Source organism: Tympanuchus pallidicinctus, unplaced genomic scaffold (assembly GCF_026119805.1).
Source record: "Tympanuchus pallidicinctus isolate F22 unplaced genomic scaffold, pur_lepc_1.0 scaffold1, whole genome shotgun sequence".
NCBI lineage: Eukaryota > Metazoa > Chordata > Aves > Galliformes > Phasianidae > Tympanuchus > Tympanuchus pallidicinctus.
Genome location: NW_026294618.1, coordinates 29904598 through 29926852, shown reverse-complemented (window position 1 = coordinate 29926852; position 22255 = coordinate 29904598). Strand labels below are relative to the sequence as shown.

General features: G+C 42.6%; 1 protein-coding gene across 7 annotated transcripts in view; it reads left to right on the top strand.

Moving 5' to 3' along the window:
- Positions 1–22255, top strand: part of FILIP1 (filamin A interacting protein 1) — a 105817-nt gene that overhangs the window by 69302 nt on the left and 14260 nt on the right. For 5 of the 7 annotated variants that reach the window (XM_052678905.1, XM_052678888.1, XM_052678897.1 and 2 more), the window contains one exon: positions 16787–19592. In XM_052678905.1, coding sequence (XP_052534865.1) covers positions 16787–19592 — 2806 coding nt within the window. Of the gene's footprint in view, positions 1–10103; positions 10171–16786; positions 19593–22255 lie in introns of those variants that run through there. The other 2 variants (XM_052678936.1, XM_052678931.1) reach the window with 2 other exon arrangements.

The following is a 22255-nucleotide window of genomic DNA, read 5'->3' as shown; positions in this document are numbered from 1 at the left end:
TATTTACAAGTATAAATATATGCTAGAATGGTATTTGGGCTTGAACATGTTGAACATTTGCTTTGTATTTAAATGGAAGTTTATCTGCTCAGAGATATGCAGAATGACTAGCAAAGAATATGTCATACAATGTAAATTAATGTTCCACAGACATTCAAGACTTGCTCACAGTTAAATAACTTCCATTAACTCGCATGAAGTACCTTAATTTTACACCTGATTTTGCAGGCTGTTCTTACTCAGTAGGCCTATACAGGAGCTTTCCTATCCCTAAACAGATGCAATGCTTTTTACATCTTTTTTTGTCATTCAAAGGCAGGGTCTCAAGTACCTTTTCCTTGCAGTTGTGAGAATTTTGCTGAAATAGTAGAACATAACCAAGAGCAGTGGTGAAGAGGAGGTAGAAAGAAGAGAACTAGGAGAGAAATGGATTCAAGTGAATCTCTGTGAGTTTGTCATAATTGACAGGGCTACTGACAGAGATCACTAATGGAAACAGAAACTGACTCAAGGTCTCACCTGAGGAGTTCGTGAGATCAAAAAGAGGCTTAATTAAAACTGAAATCTTAATGATAGTACTGCTGTTGGATACCTGAACAAGTGATTTTACCTCTTCATGCCATATTAGTCCTCCTTTCACACAGAAGTGTGGATTCTGAACAGTGGAGATAATCAATAGAGGCTTTGAATGAGGCTCCATGACTTTGAATTAATCCCAGTTACCTGGGAGGAAGTTGGGGCTGCTAGGGTGAGCTGAAGCCACAAGGCAGGACCCTGCCTTAGTCTTTTCTGTGGTCTCATCTCCCCAGCCGTAATTAAAGACACGATATTGGGAATGAACAGGCCCAGTCTGACGCAGCATAGCTCCTGTTGTGTTCTCATATCTATGTAAGTCAGCCATAAGAGATTTTTGGCAGAAGTCCTTTCTACTTATGAGTTTAAGTGCCAAGTACCACGAGGCAATAACGTTATTTAAGACCTCTGGAAAACACTGACAAATAATGGCTGGTATATTATAGGCACAGCAACAACAGTGAAGGCTAGCAGTAATTAGTTTTATACTTGCACCATTTCAATTTCATTTCCTTTTAAGGCTTATACGAAGAAAAATCTTAATGCAGAATTGAAAAAAAAACAAACAAGGAGATGCAAAAATCCAAACTAGACTTTCCTGTGAAATTTCCAAAGCAAATGTAAGGAAAAAGGAATGTAGAACACAGAACGTATAATTCAGCTCATATTTATAAAGCACCCATGATGATAATACTGGATTACCATGGTTTGTGTTCAGACTGTTTTTTAAAAAATTATTTTACAAAGGCCCTTTTAGTTATAAGAAGATTGTTACAAGCAGTGCCAAAGAAAATCTGGTGACTATTCAAAGAGCATATCAAATGATGCTGTGATCGTGCAGCTCACTTGGACTGGGGGATCCAAACCCTGATGGAATCTGAACTCAGCTCTTGGAGGATGCCATCCCAGTCACACTACCTCCTCTGGTCTCCTAAGGAGATGTGTTCCCACTCTTCCCAGGTAACCTTTTACAAATCACTTACATACTTTTGAGTTCTTTCCATACAAGTGGTGAGAATGTCCTGGCAGGTCAGCGCCTGGGCATTCACATTTCCCAGACACAGGAAGTTACAGAGTCAGGGCTCTGCATTTCCTGGAAAGGGAAGACATCTCACTTGTTGGTTTGGTGAGTGGTGCCAATTTTCTCTTAGTCTGCTGCTTTTCTTAAAATGACAGAGATGGAAGGAAAAGTCTCATTCAAAATGAGCAAATGTTTCACTGAAATCCACATGAAACATTTTTTTCACTCAAATTAGAGAGAAAAATAAAGTTTTGTTTCCCTTCTTTTTCTTTGATAATTACTTATTGAATTTTTGGTTCAGCTATGGAATTGAAAAATCAATTATTCACACAGTTCTGTTATCCAGTTGCTTATGCTAGGGAACGATTGATAGTAACGTAGCTACATATGAAATGCCTTAATGAGAAGAGACAAAGAAATTAGCAGAAAATGAAGCTAAACTATGGCAGAGTGACAGCAGTGCTTCTGTGATGATAGCAATTATGTCATAGGTGAAAAAGTGTCTCTTGATGACAAGTGTGTATATCACAGATGAAAGTTCCTTTACAGTTCCATTTAGAATGTTTATTTTCAGAGGAATTAGAAATGGATAGAAGTATTCTTTTTCATCATTTCAATATCAGGCTTTTCCTGGTGACTTAATTCATTTTAGAATGATGCATAGCTTTCAACATTTTTTCATTTTGCAAATGATTGAATGGAATACAACCCTGGTTTCCAAAAATAGAGGGTCAGAACACTGTCCTTTCTGGTGGAAGGGGGAATAAAGTGCTACTGCTTACAGTTGTTGCAGAGCTCATGCTTTGTGTTAATCCTTCAGTAGAGACACCCATGTCCTGGTGTGACTGGCTCATGTCCTCACCTGACAGCCCAATGGTACAACTTGCTGTTGCTGGCAGGCACTATTGCGTTGTGCCCATCATTAGCACACTGAGCTCTCTCCATCCAGCTTCTCTGGCTCTTAGAAAGTAACTAATCCATAAAAGCACCGACCTGTGTCTGGATTCCATGAGCACAAAGCTGGGAGTGGTGCAATTCCTTTGAAGTCAGCAGAGCTCCTCTTGATCAGTGGGTTAAATGAGACTCTGAGTAAGAACTCTAAAAATGTTGTGCGTGTCTGCACATACCCACAAAAGTATACAGTTAGAAATATGTAATATTATATATATATGTGAATATATTACATACTACGATTTCTTCAGTGGAATTATGGCTTTTGAATAAGAGTTTGCTCTTCAGCAAAATAAATCATCAACAATATTTATTTCTTTTATGTTTTAATATAACTCCTGTCTCCATTTGTTTATGATAATAAGCATTTATGACAATCTTATTTTATCACATTTTCTATAGACAAATGATGTCTTTATATGTATTTTGAATTATTTTGAATCATTTTTTGGTCAGTGTTGTCTACTGATTCTGCCAAGGAGGCTGTAAGCTTTTCCAGACTGCTGTCTCTCTTGTTATGTGAGGCATCATTTGTACTTGCACCACTGCAGCATTTTGAAAAATAGCACCAATTTGTAAGCAAGAATGCTCAGTGGAAGTCAAAAGTCAATAAACACAATCAGTGAGACCAGGACACATCAGTGGTGCAGTTATTCAGAGAGTGATGCAGAGGTGATGGAAAAAAAGTTGTAAGGCAAGTACAGGCAGGATGATAAAGGGCCTAGAGCATCTTCTGTATGAGGAAAGGCTGAGTAACCTATGTCTGTTCAGCCTGGGGAAAAGAAGACAGAGGGGGGATCTGATAAATATTTATAAATATCTGAAGGGAGGTGGGAGGCAGATGGATGAGGCCAGGCTCTTCTATGAGGTGTGTACTGATAGCACAAGGAGTAATGGCCTAACACTTGAACATAGGAAGTTCTGTACTAACATGTGGAAGAACTTCTTTAGGGTAAGGGTGATGGAGCGCTGAAACAGGTTGCCCCAAAAGGTTGTGGAGTCTCCTTCTATGGAGATATTCAAGACCCATCTAGATGCCTACCTGTGCAACCTACTGTAGGGTATCTGCTTTAGCAGAGGGGTTGGACTTGATGATCTCATGAGGTCCCTTCTGACCCTGCAATTCTGTGATTCTGTGAGGAGCAGCAGCTTATGATCCAGGCTTATTGTATGAGATTGACCTCCTACCTTGCAATGCCACCTTCCCTGCCAGGTGTCATTCAGCTGCCCTGAGGTGTGAAGAAGGTCCTGGGGAGGGCGTATGGGCTGTGGAGAAGTTGAGGGAAAACATCTTGCCCCTGTTTGTCACTGGACTGCTGTGCCATCATGAACATAGATTTCTAACATTGCTGTGAACATATAGCCAATAGGTCTAGAGTGATGAGAGGCCCATGGGTTCCATGCATCCAGACTCACAGGCTTACCAGTATGCTTGCCTGATCCAGTAACACTTTAAAGCAGCACAGAAAGCAATGTAGAAAAGAATAAAACCAGGTGTGCCACTTCCTGGGCCATTAATTCAGCTAGCAAGTGCTGGTTCTAGAGGCAGTCCCTTGCAACTCTTCCTTCCAGTGGAAGCACTATGGCTCCCATCCATAAACAAGCACTGTGGTCAGCTTATGTCTCCTTGGTTCCCAGAATATGCCTCCCCATACTGTTGTCTGGTAAAAATGTGTTACCAGGCATCCCAGATAACCTGTAATGGAGATGTGGAACTTAGGTAAGATGACAGATCTTCCAAGGGTAGGAAGCAGCAAATTAGGGTGACCAAAATATAGATTTGTCCCTAGATCAGATTTATATGTAGAGTTTCTCCTCTTTCCTTCTCTGCTATAATTGCCTCTCAGTAGACACGATGCAAGCACCAAACCTAACAAATGCATGAGCTGTGTGATTTAGCTATGTGGCACTAGAGAAATTTTGTAAGATTAAGGAATTTTGTGTTATACTTCTCCCCTGCCTCCCTATTTATGATGTAACTCCAGAACACAGGGGCAAAAAGCATGAATAAAGCTGTGGTTGTGAGACAGATATGGGGGGCAGGTGTGTTCTCCTTTGTGTTCAGGGCAAAAGCTGAGGGTCCTGACATGAATGGTATCAGAAATACCTTCATAGCTCTTCAGACTGACAGTTGGGACATGGCATATTAAGATGTGGTGACAGCTGGGATTACTCAGTGCTGATGTTAAAATCTATCAGTCTCAGTTTAAGTCGTAAGAGCAGCAGCCAACTACTCTCTTGCACAGCATCTGAAATTTCTACTGAGGACTCATTATTTGATAAATCAGTGATTATGGAGCTCACAGGAGCTCATGTTTAAAAATCAGAAAGGAGTCTTTATGAGATGATTTATTTCTGTGTGTTATTATAAGTGCATGTTGCTTTATCCTTGTGTCAAACTGTGATTAAGGTGGCAAAATGTAATACAAAATATTGCAAGCACTGCCTGCATTTCTAAGAAAATCTGAGACCCTGCACTGAAGGAGAGATCCTTTCTACTGACTCCACTTGAGCAAACTCTTGTTCTCAGGCCACCTGGCTGCTGTACAGTGCAGCCTGAGACCAAACCTGGCTAGCACAGTGCATGCAATTACATGGACGATTATGCTTCTTAAATCTAGATTTTTAAGCCTCTCCACTTGTTTACTTGTAAACACTCCTATGCATAAGCTCCTGTCGCAGTGACTCCAGACACTACTACCAGATGCTGGGGAAGGTAGAGTGCAGTAGGGATTGATGGGTGGACAGCAGATGGAAGGAAGATGATGAAGAGGTAAAGATGGAAAAAGATTTTATCTAAAGATGTAGCAAAAATAAAGCAGAAGTCATCGTATCAATCATGTTGTTTGGCACAGTATTACATAGGCACTGGGTCTTCCCAGAACTGGTTTGCACCAAATGATCATACAATAGTTAATGTAGTTAATTTTACTCTGTTTATTTAGTAAAATATCTGAGTCACATTTGCAATACTGGAGATACTGATCTTTCCCAGATTCCAAGATGATACACACAAATATGATGAACAGTAGAAAAGCAGAAGACAAAAAATGTGCAAAAGAAAAACAAAGCCAGAATCGCTTTTGTTAAACTTTTGGATCATGCTTCCATTAAAGGCAGCAAATCCTGGTGTAGGGCAATTCTCGTGCTGCAAAGAGAAAAAGAATTTTAAATCTAAGCAGCATTACATATTTAGAAAGATCTGGGGAGTAATAAAAAAGCCCGTGTGTGAATGTGTGTGCATGTGTGTGCGTGCATGGCTTTTTTAACAGCTGCATGGAACAACCTGTTTTAAATAAGAACAAAGGTGAACAAAGCCAGTTGTCAGTGTAGCTCACCAAATTAAGTTCTTAGTGTGCATGACGTAAGCCGTATAAAATATATTGCTTGAGATATAACAGCATGGAGTCCAACTCGAAATCTTTTTTTCTCAGGCTTTTCCCACAAAGTCATGTTTCAAGAATGTGTTACCTCTATCTTCATTATTTATTTGTGTTCAGAAGGCACAAGGTATCATCTTTAGCAGCAAATTAATATCAGCCTCTGCTGTCCGTCAATATTTGGAGTTTTCACGTTCTATCAAAGTGGCACTGAATTCGTATCTCTTAAGCTCAGAGCAGGCAATTGCATAAATAGAAAGTGGAGGACAGGTTTGACTTAACCAGATGAGTTTGACTTACCAAAATGAAAAAGTGAAAAGTGATGGAAAGTTTTCAGTTTGGGGTTTTATAAACGAAAATTTCAGTCTGGCAAGCTGCAGAGGGTACTTTTTTGTGTGTATAAGCACAAACCAGGTGTTTTGTTTTGCACAAACAGAAATATTTGGGCTTTTTGCAACATATTAGAAAACTTGGAGGGAGTTGCAAGGGCTGCCTTCCTCATAAATGTTACATATGTTGCTACACTGAAGATAAAGAGCCAACAGAGAATAGGGGAGTCCCTGGAAGGATTACAAAGCCCCACTTACAGAAAATTTTATAATAAGGCTATCATTGGTTACAAGCCTCTACAATCTACAAGAAAAATCCATTGCTGTGCACAGTTCAGTGCATTTTAAAGAGAGCAACGTGTCAAAGAAATGTGTAGGCTATTAGCGCATCATTAAATAGTTAAACCAGTTCCATCTTTTGCTTCCCAGTTACTCTCCTTTATAGCAGAGAGCCAGATGCACAGTGCAATTTCTGACTTTCAGAGATGCACAGTGCAATTTCTGACTTTTGGGGGTGAACAGGAATTTGGAATTCCTATCTATTCAATCTCCTGCTTTTTTTTTTTTTTTTGGTGATTTTCTTATCTGGTCCTACAATGTTACAGTTACTGCTTTATTCGGGAACGCAGTTCTTGGACAGTGTCTTCCCAGTGAAAAAAAAGCTGTGGAGGTTGAAGGTCTAGCTGGCCTTCACTGTGACATCCTACAAGATGTCTTCTGTACCTCAAGTGCTGCCGTTGTCTTGGGTACCAGGAGGGGTTGGCCTGGTGATGGTGCAAACATAGCTAGTGCAGACTGTAGGTATGCCACTACTGTGCTCTGCTTTCTCTGCACTGTCTTGCACTGTCGGCTCACATCCAGACAACTTCTGTGTCTGCATCTCATTTCATGTGCTTTTATTTCTGAGTTAGAGAGTAAGCTGGAGAAGCTGGTGGCCAGTCCTAAGTGCCTTCTCAGGATTGCTGATGGTCACAGGTGTCAGTGGTGACTGCCTTGAGGCAACATGTATGGTGTATGTCACCTTGTCTCTGTGATCTGACCTAATCAAGATCGCTTTCAGCATGAAGCTGATCAGGCCCTAAACAGATTGCCCAGAGAGTCTTTGATGTCTCCATCCACAAAGGTCTTTAAGACTCAAGTGGAGCAGGCTGTGTGCCAGCTGCTCTGACTGAGCCTGCTCTCAGCCCATGCCTGGATTAGACATCTCCAGAGTCCACTCTGACCTCAATCAGTCAGTTTTAGAATTTGGCACCATCATTGGTGTCCTTGTGACTCTGCTTACACCAGGGTGATGGTGGCTTAGACTGGAACAGGCTTTGAGCCATACTCTGGGTATTACCTTTAATGTGTCCCTTACTAGGTTGCCTAGTAAGGACGTTAGTAGTGCCTTCAATCACCTTCTGATCTTCTTATAGCATACTATTGTTCTGGCTGCTGATTTTTTGCTGCCAAATTGGTGACAGATAAAGATAACACTTTGAGGTGTGTGGTACAGACAGGAGTCAAATGGCTGCTGTGAGTGGTCAGATTTTTTAAGATGGTCTGAACCTGCAGTGGCTTTGCCATCTTTAAGTCATATCTGTACAAAACTGGCTGCTATGGACACACAGCTCCTCTGTTAATACAAATATTGAGTAAGAATCCTCTTGACATCCCTGGAATGGAAGAAAGAAGAGCTAGGGCAGAGAGAAAGGGACATCTATGAAGGCTGTGAATTTGGAAGAGGTGAGGGCTGGAAATGGAGTAGAGTGGTGAGGAGGAGGCCAGGACTGAGCAGTGGGTGCTGCGGGACTGTGACAGTTGTGCAGGAGTGCAGAGACTGCAGCCAGCCAGGTCTGGGTCTGAGCCAGGAGCAGCAGCAGCGGAGCAAATCCTCTGCCAGCAGGTAGCTAGCTCTGAAACCTGCTTGCAGAGTGCTCAGTGCTTCTGGGAGCAGGTTGCCTTGAGGCTGCCCTCCTGCTACTGCTGCCAATTATTTTGAAACTCGTGCCACAGACTTTTATGTAGGTGATCTAAGGGTCAAAAAACTGTGATCCCTCTACATGCCACATTGTTCTATTTCAATAGTGAATATTTATTTTAGTGTTTTTCATTGTGTATGTGTAGTTTTCCCTTGTTAAAGAATGTGTAGCTCTACCAGAACAGATAGTAGGTCTGCAAAAGCAAACATGTAAGGACAGGGTAAGTAGATTAAGCAGAACATTTATCTGCTTGAGGCATGTAGGTTGTGGTCATTTCTAATTGTATAATCAAATGTGGGTATTGTGCAGAAACTTTCCTGTGACACTAAAGTGACAGAAATATCTTGGGATGCATCAGCTTTGCATACAGGAGGTGTCAATTTCTCTGTAGCAGAGATTCTAGAAAGTTGCTTCATTCTAGAAAGTGTTTAGTTCATGAAATTAGGGTAGAATGGAAAGGGAGAGCGTGATTCAGGCTGATGTGTGTTTCCCTGGAAAATGTGACTTGACCTCTGTTGAGCTCATGTGACACATTTCCTCCATGGCACTTGTAAAGTCACACGAAGCTGATTTACATGGATAACGACGTTTTTACGCTGAGCATAACTCCCATTTTTGGCAGCTTGTTGGAGCTGGGGCTTGGATGTGCCAGGGTTCAGAGGCAGACAGGGCTGGGACCCAACTGTCATTTCCTAAGTACCCTGCAGCCAGTGTCCCCAGCAGCCCCCACTCCGTGGAGTTTCTGTTTCCTACTCAGAAACGTGCAACTGTGCCCAGCAGCCTGATGGGCATGCGGAAAATAGGGCCTCGAACTGTGAGCATAGAATCAATTGTCAAGCACCTGCTTTGCAAATGAACGCTGCTCAGCCAGCATACTGACAAGGGCAAGGGTCCTAAGGAAAAGTAGTGAAAGGAATTGAATAGTTTCCCCAAATTGTAAATGCACGCTGGCCCATTTTTGTGGATAATTGTATTTGATGTGATATGCTTTCAGCGGTTTGGGGTAGCAGAGGCTTCCCAAGAGTAGGGGGTGAGCAGTGAGAAGGGGAAGAGTGAAAAATAAAAGAGAAGGAGAAGGGGAGTGAGAAGAGCAGAGTGGTTTCCAGTTCTCCTGCTGAGGCTGGACAGGTGACCATGGCCAATGGATGGAACTATCAGGAAAACTGAGGGAATCCCCAAATCCCTTTGTATCACTTTGGGAACAAAAAGGGCGATTGAAGACATTTTATCACAGGGATCTGGCAGAATGGTGCTTTCAGACCTCATACACGAATTTGGTTGGCCTTGCTGCTATGCATGATTTTCCCAAACCAAATATGCACGTGCACCAAATCCCCAGAGGGTTTCTTCATGCCTCCGTGCCTCCATCACCTGCTCTGCAGCTCAGCCCCGTTCCGATGGAACGCGTGGACTGAATCGAGGAACCTCTCCTGTGCGTAGCAGCTCAGCTCGGGGCAAGTAGCACCCTCCGACATCACATGAGCGCTTTTCCATCGCTCGCCTACGACCTGCCCGTCCGGCGGGTCTGCGAACTCCTCCGCACAGACTTCTGGCAGGGGGGCCTGGAGCGCGGCCCGCGTTGCTACGGGCGGCCCCGAGCTCAGCCCCGGCCCCAGGCGGGCTCCTCCACACGCCCGCCGCCGTGCCGCCCGCAGCCCGCCCGGAGCCCACCATGGGGGCGGGCAGGGCGGCCCCCTCCCCTCGCAGCCCCCCTGCTCCCGCCGTCGCCCCGCGGCCGCCGCCCCGGCCCCGCGGCACGGCCGCCGCCTCCCCGCTCCACCCCTTCTCTGCCCCGGCCGGCGCCGCGGCCCTCCGCGAGCGGCACGGCGGGGACGCGGCGGGGACACGGGGAGACCTGAGCCACGGCTCCGTCCCGCCGTCGGGGGCTGCCCGGTGGCTGCAGGTGATTTATTTTGGTAGCTTTAAAAAAAAAAAAAAAAAAGCCTAATTATAAGGTAAGATCATTGCGATTTATTGTATTGTTTTTATCTTTAATACGTACTATTTTTTTTAATCATCATTTCCCATTATTTTCGTTTTTGTTGTTTATTTTCCTTTGTGTTGTTGTTGTTATTTTTCATTTTTATTACTTTTCCTTTCATACTTTTCCTTTCCATTACTTTTACTATCTTTGCTGTCGTTTCGCTGTGTTTGCCGTGAGCGGTGCCGGGCGCTCTCGTACCTGCGCGCTCCGCCCGCCTGCGGGATGCGGGCAGCAGCGGGGAGCGGGGGCCGGGCCGGGCCGGGAGAGCTGCAGGGACCGTGCCGAGGTGGGGATGCAGCCCGCAGGTGCACCGGGAGCTTTCGGGCTCCGAGAGCCGCAGGTTGAGCAAGGCGGGCGTCAGTGTGGATGGCTTGATTTGGAGTAGGGTGGGGATGTCGGAGAGGTGGAAAAATTTCCGTTTGTACAACGTCAGCGCTAGAAATTGGCAGAGGAGAAGAAATTACAATGTAAGACAAGCTGTGCATACTCTTAGATCGAGAAAATGTTTCCCATGGTATCATTTGGGAACTGTCATGTAGTTCTGAAGCAGCAAGAGTGTTGATTTGCTTTTGATATGCTTTGATACAGTCACATCTCAGAAGTTCATTCAGCAGTGAAAAGCGTGTGATTTTTTTTGCACTTTAATTTTGCATGGAGGATAGCCACAAAAATTTCTCCTTAAGTTCACAAGTTTTATTTGTTTTCAGTGTTGATAGATTCTGATGTCAGATAAACTGTCAAACAGCTTGAGAAGTTCCGTAGCAAGTTCCACAGCAATTCAAGCACATGTTTCTTTGCTAACTGGCTTTAAGTTTTGGTGGATAGGAAGGAGAAGGCAAAACAAATGACTTTCCCTGCCCTAGGACCTGATGTCACCCATCTTCTCTCTGCCACTGGGTATGAAGTGGGCATGAGATGGATAGGAGAAGGGCATGAAGTTGGGTGTGAAGTGGCTATAGTGTGGGTCTGAGGTGGGCATGAGGTGAGTATAAGGTGGGCATGAGGTGGGTATGAGGGAAGGCCTCCCAGGGCTCACCCAGGACAGTGAGTGACGGCAGACTGACTCAGGTGATGGGTAGCTGCCCCCACCAGCTGCCAGCCAGCCCATCCTACCCTCATCAGGCTGCTTCTCTTACCGTCTCAACAGCCCACAAAGCAGGGTGGAAGTCATGGCATCCCATCAGAAGAAATGTGTGGGAGTTGTAATGGTAGAAGAGAGTACTATAGGAGTAGTATCTCTGATCTGGTTTTGTGCTGGATTTCTGTGGACCTTGGGGCTGTATAAGAGTTCAGTTAAAAGGTGCCCCAAAGATCTCACCTGCTTTCCAGCCTCTTCCCACTCCACTGTCACTGTCTCGATGGTAAGAGAACAGTTCTTCACATCACTCTGGATCACTCTACATCTATCGTGGGTTCTTCGCTAAATACCTGGAGATCTCTTGGAAGCTCACCTCAGCCTTCTTGCACAGTGGGATCTAAATGTTCCTGTACCAGGTCATGCACAGTTTTTGGAAATCACTGAGCATCTTACTCTAAGTAACTTGAAACTTCGTTATATTTTCTTAAAATACTGTGTGCCACCTTGAAGAATCATAGAATCATAAGGTTGGAAAGGGCCTACAAGATCATCTTGTCCAACCATCCTCTCATTACCCTTGCTACTACAAGCCACTAAACCATATCTTGTAGCTCCTCATCCAGATAAGGAGGGCTCTTACCAGCCAGCACTAGGTAGCACTTCCCAGTTTCCTAAGTTTGTTGTATTTCAGATGTTTTCATGAAGTACATTAGAAAGCAAGACAGTGCTTACTTATCACTGCTTGTAATTTCTTTTGCAAATGTAGACAACACCTAATGCTTGATTTTGGTTCAGCTCTTGCTGCTCCCACTTCTTTTACTGTTTACAGATAAACTAAGTCCCATCTAAAATTCAGTAAAACCCACCAAAGCTCTTCTTGTATGAAATTATTGTCTTTATGAGCCACCACGGCATCATTCTCCACCTGTAAGCTGTAGTTCATGGTGAAGTCTCATTCTAGTCTTAGGACAGATGCTGTGAAGATGATACTGTGGGGTTCCTCCTATGCGCCTCAGTGAATGAATTTGACATACACTGAAGTAAAGCAGGAAAAACAATGCATGTGGTTAAATTAAGTCTGTAACCATAGAAGAGATGTTGGGCACCTCCCCAGCACAGCCGATGTGCTGGTCTTACAAACCAAGTCTGCACTGTAATCCAGTACTGTCTCTTACAAACACACTGACATAATAGCCAGACTTGTTGGCAGCAAGCATGTAGCTGAGGGGGGAAACTGTATGGTTTTGGCCAGGTTTCCTTTATGGAAAAAATGCCTTCTAGACCTGACAGAGTGATCAGCCCCAGCCTGAGCAAGTCATTCGGGACTGGTAGGACAGAACTTAGGCACATAAGCTCGACAACAGTAGCAGGGCCACTTCTCTGGAGTGTTCAGCAGCTGTTGGTATCCCAGCCCATTTGAAGCTTCTAGGAGGGAAGGGGAAGCAAAAAGGCCCTTCAGCCTCAAACCCTCAGGAAGGGGGACAGGAAGGGCTGGTACCTTTCCACTCACCTCTTCACCCTTGCTGGCAGTTTCTAGCACACTGCACATGAAGGTTAAAGCCAAGTCTTTAGCTGCTCTCTCCTCACTACTGTGTCTTCCTGTTCTTCAAGCTGACTGATCTACAGATGTTTCCATGTCCTTAAACCCACTGCATCACTCCCACCAGCTTTCCTTCTGCTGACAGCAAAAGAAAGGAAGGAGAGGGAAGAGCACCTGGACCCTCACGGCAGCAGAAGGTCTTGCATTCAACATATGACTTGAACTGTATGCTTTGATATAATAGGTAGGGAATCACAGAATGACAAAATCACAGGATGGCCTGTGCAGGAAGGGACCTCAAGGATCATAAAGCTCCAACCCCCCTGCCACATGCAGGGCCACCAACCTCCCCATTTAATACTAGACCAGGCTGCCCAGGACCCCATCTAATCTGGCCTTGAACACCTCCAGGGACGGGGCATCCACAACCTCTCTGGGCAGCCTGTTCCAGCACCTCACCACTCTCACAGTAAAGAACTTCCCCCTGACATCCAACCTAAATCTTCCCTCCTTCAATTTAAAACCATTGCCCCTTGTCCTGCCATTATCTACCCTTGTAAAGAGTTGAGAAACTTGTGGGAAAAGGAAAGTGCTGTGCTGATATCATCAGTGCTTTCCACTGACAAGCAGCAGTTAAGATTTGCGGTCACAAAGCACTAAGTGGATCTGCCTTCACCCCCACTGTGGGCTGGATGCTCAGCCCATGAGACTGATACTGATGGCTGTAGATTATATAACTTTATCCAAATAGTTATGTTCATCTCTAAAAAAAGATAAGCAAACCAAGACAGCAAATGCAGGCACTGGGCTCAGAGTGCCTAACTACTGTCTTGTCATTGTTGTCACTAGCTCACATTTCATTACTAAAATGTTGTGTTGTGAGTTCCTCCCCCTCCCCCCCCTTTTCCTTTTTGCTTGTTTTGACTCTAAATGCAGGTGCTTTCAACCTCCTGACAACCTGGAATGCAGTTAATGCTCTAGATGACACATTAAGGACGCGTGGTGTGAGTCTCTGCAGTGCTCTCAGCCTTTAGCAGAGCCCACGCAGGCCGATGTCACTTAGCAAACAGCAGCAGCAGTGAGATGAGAAGCCCGATAACAAACCGTTTGTGAGGGTCAGGATGAGGCAATACCACTTTGCAGTCCTGCTGAAATTCTGGTTTAGCTGCTGAGGTATAAGAGTTAGACAGGAGACAGAAAAGCAGGAGCAAGCTTCAACTCAGCATTATTTTTAGTGGCTAGAAATAACACTGAAAATGCACAGATTCTGTTGATTCATTTGGCACCTGTGCAGATGTAGATGTGCCCCATCCATCCCTTAAAGAAGTAGTTTTCCTGGATGTGGAAAAGTGCCATCAAGCATCAGGCTTCTGTAAAAGCTCTCTTCTCAGACCCTGTGCAGTCTGGTTCCACCCTCTAAAAGCTGAGGCACATATAATACTCCATGGTGCTTCCTACTCTGTTCAATATGCACGTGTAAGCTACGTTGCCAGGTTGTATTGTCACAGCTATGATAGTTTATTTTTGCTTTTCCCACACTGCAGATCCAGTTATTCCACACTTCTGAGCCTCCTGATAGGCACAGCATGGTGACAGTGCTGATGTGCTTTCTTCTTGTGTTGCTCAGCTTCATCCCTGGCATTTCTTTGTCTCAGATTAACAAACAGGTATTTCTTTTGTTTTCCAGGGATGGGCTTTCTCAGCCCTATAGGCTCACAGGTAACTGTTGGGAAGTGAATTGCTTTGCACTCTGCATAGCATCCTGGCTACCTGTACTGCTAGGTAAAATTGCACACATCCCCTATGAACAGCCTGGCAATTCAGAATCATAGGTAATGATCTCAGCATCTCCAGATAGACTTTCAAATGGGAAAATCTTTAAAAAGAAAACAAAGATGTCTTCTGTTGTTGTTGTTGTTGTTTCTTTGTTTGTTTGTTTTAATTGATAGAGTCCACCTTCAAATTTTCTCTTTTTATGAGATCTCATATTCTCATTTATAAGTTAATGACTGGGAGATGGGTTGCTCAGGGCCCCACGAGGCTAGCTCCCACTGCTCTGTTATGGCAAAAATTATTTTGTGAGAGGATGTGTCCTACTTTAAAAATGTAGCCTAGGAGAGATAGGGAGAGTTCTTGGCAGAGACTTTTGCATAAAGCAGTGTGATAAAGTAGCTAGGGAATATATTGCATGCTAATAAAGTTTGTCCTTGAGTGTGAAAAGTGAGTGCTTTGTGAATAGCAGCTGTTTTTTTTTAGCTTTTGATACTCCAACGTGACCCATAATGAGGCATACATAGACCAGCATGTCTTTTCAGTCCTTTCCAAAGAGCTGCCAAAACTAAAGAGATTTTTCTGTGACCAGTAAGGTTGGCTGCAAGGTTTGTTTGTTTTTCACTCTCCTGCTGGTTCCTACTATTCTCTTACTCCCACATCCTATCTGATTTGTTTTCAAACGCATTCTTCAGCCCTCTCCTTCCCTACCTAGTGTATCATGTTCTGCTTTCTGGCTTCCTTCTCTTTTCTCATAGCTTTTCATTCCAGTTCCTGTTCCCTCTGGTCCCTGAGGGATGAGGAGTGAAACATTAATAGCTGTCTGGCTTTATGAGCTTAGAGTTCAGGTGAGTTCAGGAGATTTCCCTGGTGCACATATTGTGTCCCAGAGCTCTCTGCAGCACTTCATTCCTGGGGCAGCAGAGCGAATATGTGCCCGTGCTTCACCCACTACCACTTACAGGGCAGGAGTTCAGACAGCACTCCTGATAAAGTTGATCTTTGCTGAAACTTAGGGGTTTCAGTTGCTACCACTGAAACTGTGGTGGTGAATTGCTCTGCTGTTATCACTTCACTGTGTGTTACAGTTACAAAGAAATTTGTTTGATGAATGGGTGAGCAAAGCAAGTGGATTTGAATCATTACATTACACTTCCTTATACCAAAGTTGGTGCTTTGAGAGTGGTTTGAAAAATGTGTCATTTCACAGTAAATTCACCATACATATCTGTCTTCTTTTTAAAATCATACTGCTGCTTTTGCATTAATGCACTAGTAAGGAATATATCCCTCTGTTACTTGTCACTCTTTATTTTTTATGTCAGTGTATCTGCAATATGAATAGATATAGAATAGGAAGTGTGCTTCATTTCCCTATTTAAATGTTGCATGGGTAATGGCTAATGCAATTTTCCATGCTGGAAAATGTAGGTCTGTATTATCTTTCTGAGGATAGATCTGATCTGTGCTTTTGTATTTCTTGAAAATACAAAGGTTAGTTGTAGCTAAAGGTTTGATGACTCTTGTAGTCAACAACATCTGCTACTGTAAATGGCAGTGTGACCAGGAGAACAAACCTTTTAACATCTGTTATCACTGTGCCGGCAAATTTCTCTTACTGCTAATTTCTTATGCCTTTGATGCCCAGATGGTTATCAGTCATGTGCTAGCATAATCTTCTGTCCAGCTGCTATATTTATCATTAGCATTTATAAGCACTTGTGTATAGTTACATATAGCAATTGGTTTTCCTTTTTTTATCTTATTTTCACACTTTTATATATGTGAGACATTTATGAGGAAGGCATCATGCAAAAAAAGTGAGTAAACTGGATTGGTGAGTAGATAATACCTATCCTGATAGGATATGATACATCCTTACCAACGTCATTCTAAATGAGAAATAAATGCAAAGGAGTTAAAAACTGATGTCTCTCCTATCTAGACATGTATAAAATTTCAGTGTCTGAATTCAGGATGATTTGATACAGTTTTCAGTTAATTTTCTAATTTAAGATATTTTGGCTGGGGAATGTAAATGTGGTAGGTTGTTACATGCTGAAAGGTGATAGAGGTTATTGATGGGTATAAAAAGAATCTTGGTGAAAGTGAATTAAAAATAGAGAATTGCACCAAATTGAGAAATGCACCAAATACACATATATTGTAGTTTAATCCATTTGTTCTAACTTGTTTCAGATTGAAGAAACTTCTTGAGCAGGAGAAGATCTATCAAGCCCGAAAGGAGAAAGAACACACAAAGAGACTCAATAAACTAAGAGAAGAACTAGTCAAGCTCAAATCGTTTGCACTGATGCTGGTGGATGAGAGACAAATGCATATTGAACAACTTGATCAACAAAGCCAGAAAATACAAGATTTAAATCAAAAACTAAAGGAAGAAGAAGAAAAGCTTAAAATTGTTACTGCAAAAGCAAAAGAAGATGGACAAAAGCTGATGCGGTTAGAAACGGAACTTGAACACAAAACATCGTCATTTTCTCAGGAACATGAGGAGATGACTGCTAAACTGGCTAATCAGGAGTCACATAATAGACAGCTAAGGCTCAAGTTGGTTGGGTTGACTCGCAGAATAGAGGAGCTAGAGGAAACAAACAGAAGTCTTCAAAAAGCTGAAGAGGAACTTCAGGAACTAAGAGATAAAATAGCAAAAGGGGAATGTGGGAACTCTAGTTTAATGGCAGAAGTTGAAAACCTCCGCAAGCGTGTACTTGAAATGGAGGGAAAAGATGAAGAGATCACAAAAACCGAATCCCAGTGTAAAGAGCTGAAAAATAAACTGCAAGAGGAAGAGCACCATAACAAAGAGTTGAAACTTGAAGTGGAAAAGTTGCAGAAGAGAATGTCAGAACTAGAGAAACTGGAAGAGGCTTTCAGTAAAAGTAAGTCTGAATGCACTCAGCTACACTTAAACTTGGAGAAAGAGAAGAATTTAACTAAGGATTTGATAAATGAATTGGAACTGGTGAAGACTCGAGTGAAAGACCTTGAGGCATCAGAAAGCAAGTTGGAAAAAGCTGAAATAAGCTTAAAAGATGACCTAACAAAGCTGAAGTCATTTACCGTAATGTTGGTTGATGAACGGAAAAATATGATGGAAAAAATAAAACAGGAAGAAAAAAGAGTTGAGGGTCTAAACAAGAATTTTAAAGTTGAACAAGGGAAAGTTATGGATGTAACAGAGAAACTGATAGAAGAAAGTAAGAAATTTTTGAAATTGAAATCAGAAATGGAGGAAAAGGTGTCTGTTTTGACGAAAGAAAGGGATGAGTTAGTTGTTAAACTGAAAAGTGAAGAAGAAAAGTCCTCAGAACTGAGCTGTCGATTTGATCTGTTAAAGAAAAGAATTGATGGTATGGAGGAAGTGGAGAGAGAAATTACAAGAGGTCGAGCCAGAAAAGGACCAGAGCATGGCTGTCAGGAGGACAACAAGATTAAGGAACTCACTATTGAAATTGAAAGACTGAAAAAACGGCTCAAACAATTGGAAGTGGTTGAAGGAGATTTGATGAAGACAGAAGATGAATACGATCAGCTAGAGCAGAAATTTAGGACTGAGCAAGATAAAGCTAACTTACTTTCTCAACAGCTGGAAGAGATGAAGCTCCAGATTGCCAAAAACAAAGCAATAGAAAAAGGTGAAGCAGTGAGCCAGGAGGCAGAGTTGAGGCACAGGTTTCGTCTGGAAGAGGCTAAAAGCAGAGATTTGAAAGCAGAAGTTCAAGCTCTTAAGGAAAAAATCCATGAACTGATGAACAAAGAAGACCAGCTTTCTCAGCTCCAAGTGGATTATTCAGTTTTGCAGCAAAGGTTTATAGAAGAAGAAAACAAAAACAAGAGCATGGGGCAGGAAGTTCTGAATCTAACGAGAGAGTTAGAACTTTCTAAGCGTTACAGCCGTGCTCTAAGGCCCAGCATAAATGGACGAAGAATGGTTGATGTTCCTGTGACATCCACAGGTGTGCAAACAGATGCTGTGAGCAGTGAAGCAGCAGAAGAAGAAACTCCAGCTGTGTTTATACAGAAATCCTTCCAGGAGGAGAACCACATAATGAGCAATCTGCGACAGGTAGGTCTGAAAAAACCTATGGAGCGTTCTTCAGTGCTTGAGAGATACCCTCCAGCAGCAAATGAACTTGCAATGAGGAAATCTTGGATACCGTGGATGAGAAAGAGGGAACATGGGGCTCAGGCAACTCCAGACAAAGGAGCCCGAGCCCACAGTGGCACAGCACATCCTGGGGAGGTTGTCCTTTCACCAAAGCAGGGTCAGCCTCTTCATATTCGGGTGACACCAGACCATGAGAACAGCACAGCTACTTTGGAAATAACCAGCCCAACCTCAGAGGAATTTTTTTCAAGTACCACTGTCATTCCTACTTTGGGAAATCAGAAGCCACGGATAACCATCATTCCCTCTCCAAATATTATGCCTTCAAAAGGAAAAGGCAGCGAAAGTCCATTGGGCCCTGACCGTTCCATGTCTCCAGTCACTATAACGACATTCTCCAGAGAAAAGTCTCCAGAGGGAGGCAGAGTACCTTTCGTTGACAGACCCACATCACCAATTCAGATTATGACAGTATCAACATCCGCGGCACCAGCAGAAATCTCTGTTTCTCCGCAGTCACAAGACATGACCATGGGAAGGGCTGTTTTCAAAGTAACACCAGAAAAACAAACTGTCCCATCTCCAATCCGTAAATACAACACCAACGCCAATATTATTACAACAGAAGACAACAAAATCCACATCCATTTGGGTTCCCAGTTTAAGCGCTCTCCTGGTGCTGCACCAGATGGTGCAAGTCCTGTGATAACAGTCCGACCAGTGAACATAGCAGCTGAAAAAGAAGTTGTCACTGGTACTGTCCTACGGTCACCCAGGAACAACCTGTCCTCACGGCCTGCAGCAAGCAAGGTGACAAGTACTATCACTATAACACCTGTAACTACGTCCTCCACACGAGGAACGCAGTCCGTGGTAAGCAGCACAGTCCCATTTTGTAACCTTCATGGTCAGGAGAAGGGAGAGCATAGTTTGGGATTAAGACACCAAAAGGGAAAGTGTGAGTGGGAAGAGAAGAAACTCTAAGCTGCCATACATGTGTTTCAGATATAAGCTTAGCTATAAGATCTGAATTTGCCTACGATGGAAATGAGTAATTTTATGCCAGCATTGAACACTGATACAGAATCACAGAATGGCTTGGTTTAGAAGGGACTTTAAAGACCACTTGGTTCCAACCCCATGCCGTGGGCAGAGTTGCCCCCACCAGATCAGGCTGCTCAGGGCCCCATCCAACCTGGTTTTTAATGCTTCTCTGGGCAACCAGTTCCAGCACCTCGCTACCCTCTGAGTAAAGAATTTCTCCCTATTATCTAACCTAAATCTTACCTCTTTTAGTTCTAAACTGTTCCACGTTGTCCTATCACTATCTGCTCATGTAAAAATTTGGGCTTCTTCCTGTTTATAAGTGCCCCTAAATATACTTTTGGCATTATCTCCCAAAAGAGTAACTTTGAAAGGAAGTCCATTCAAACCTACTGAATATAATGGAAGTCCTGTAAAATTCCAAGTGAGAAAGAGACAAAGAATGATAAAGACGACAGCAATTTCTGCTAAGTACAAATTCTGACTTCTGACAATACTCTTAGTGGCTTTTGGCCCAGCTGGAAAGTCCTTAGCATCTGATAGTGCAGGCTGATATTTCTTTGGTAGAATATCATTACATTTATAACTTAATTAACATCTGCTGTAATACTGGACTCTATAGAAATGAACAGCCAGACCTGGTACCATTGTTTTGTGCTCCAAGTCTCTTTCAGCCAGTGAATACCAAAGTTCTTTCTGTCCCACCAACGTTACCAACTTTTCTAAGTGCTCTCACTACCACATTTTTTGCTGCTTTCTTTCTATGTTGGTTCCCTTTTTTGATAGTCCTGTCCCTCCCTTAAGATTTACTAGGACTTCAACATCATTTTGCAATGTTTTAGTTAGGAAAGAAGAATTTGACCAACATACAAAAGCAGCAGTATTAATCCAAATATACTGTATTAATCCAAAAGCTTATTTAGCTGCCTGTAGCAGTTAGGGTAAGATTATTTTAAGTGGATAAACAGAGTAATGTTTTCCTCAGTGTCTGTTCCCAGTTTTTGGCAGTAGGTGAGTATTTCTTTCTGAACCAGAGCCTGTAGCCACCTTTGTGTTTAACAGACTGTGGTAGAGTTTTCTTCTATCTATTCTGTGTTTGGAACTTGCTTATTCTGTTGTTTCCACAAGATCATAGGGCAGTGAATTTCTTTGTGGGCTGTAGAAAAATGCTGTTTTTTTGTTTGTTACCTTTTATTGCAATACCTTAATTGGTTACAGTCTCTTTCTTTTATCTTGACAAATACTGAACAGTCATGCCCTGTTCATTTGCCCATGTCATTGAGGAGTAGACTCAGGTAACATATTCTTTAGTCATCTCTGTCCAAGCTGAAATATCAAAATGTATTTAAAGTACCTTCAAAGATACGGAAGCACTTCTACGCTTCTAGAGAGATGCTGCCATTCCCATTTAAGGCCAATGGCTCATAGAAACCTGCATTTGCCATGCTGATCTATTTGGGATTGCATGTGCAATCTCTGCTCAACATTGGAGATGTTTTACAGGGACTTCTGTATACTAGAACCAACTGCTCATTTTTTAAAGTCTCAAGTCAATTCATTTATAAACTCCTTTGTCTCTCAGAAGTTTGGAAAACCTTTTTTTGAGAATTCCCCATTCTTTTTTACTAGATGTTTGACTCTTCTGTGGTGATGCACTGGACTGTGGCAGACAAAATGTTTTTTCTTTTGTTTTCATCTGGCTAAAATGTAGTTTCTTTCATCACTTCATCCCTGATTTGGAATGTAAGGAAATAGCTCAACCATATGATTTATTTTATCTTGTGCTTTCCTTTGTATTTTAAGGCCCATGTCAGATTAGCAGGGAACTTCTAACAAACTCAACTGTACTTTTTCCTCCTTAACCTCTGAAAAAAACAGAAGTTGTATATTCACCATCTGTTTTGCAAATGGCTGATTTATAAACACCTGCAATACCCCTGGTCAGGAAAAACAAGGTGTAATCACTTACTGACCTTCGAAGAAACCAACATTGGTAATGTTTTGAGGGTATGAACTCATAAAATCAAAGAAGACAAACTGAAACAAAGCTGCATTCTCAGCTCATTGCTTTTGCTTTTTTTTTTTTTTCTTAGCTCTTCTCTTACAAGGTAGCTTTTACAATATCCTAATTCAGTACAAAGGGGAATTCTGAAATTTCTAGCTCTCATCTGTCACTACAAGTTTGGAGTTACTATTTTTATATTTGAAAACATTTAACTCATTTTCCAATTTTAATTTATAGAGTTATCTATAGTACTGCAGGTGAAAGTAATTCTAGAGTGCACATGTGGTGCTGTTCAAGGTTCAGCCTGTGGTGTCTGTGCCCAAAAATCTAAAACCAGAGACAGTGGCTTCATGGTGGAGCAGATGGGGAGTTGAGGGATATTACTGTTGATTAACAGCAAACTGTACGGTAGAGTAGCTGCAGTTTTCTGTCTCTCTTAGTTAGGCCTTCTGTCTGTGACAGTTTTGACATAGAGAAAAGGGGACCA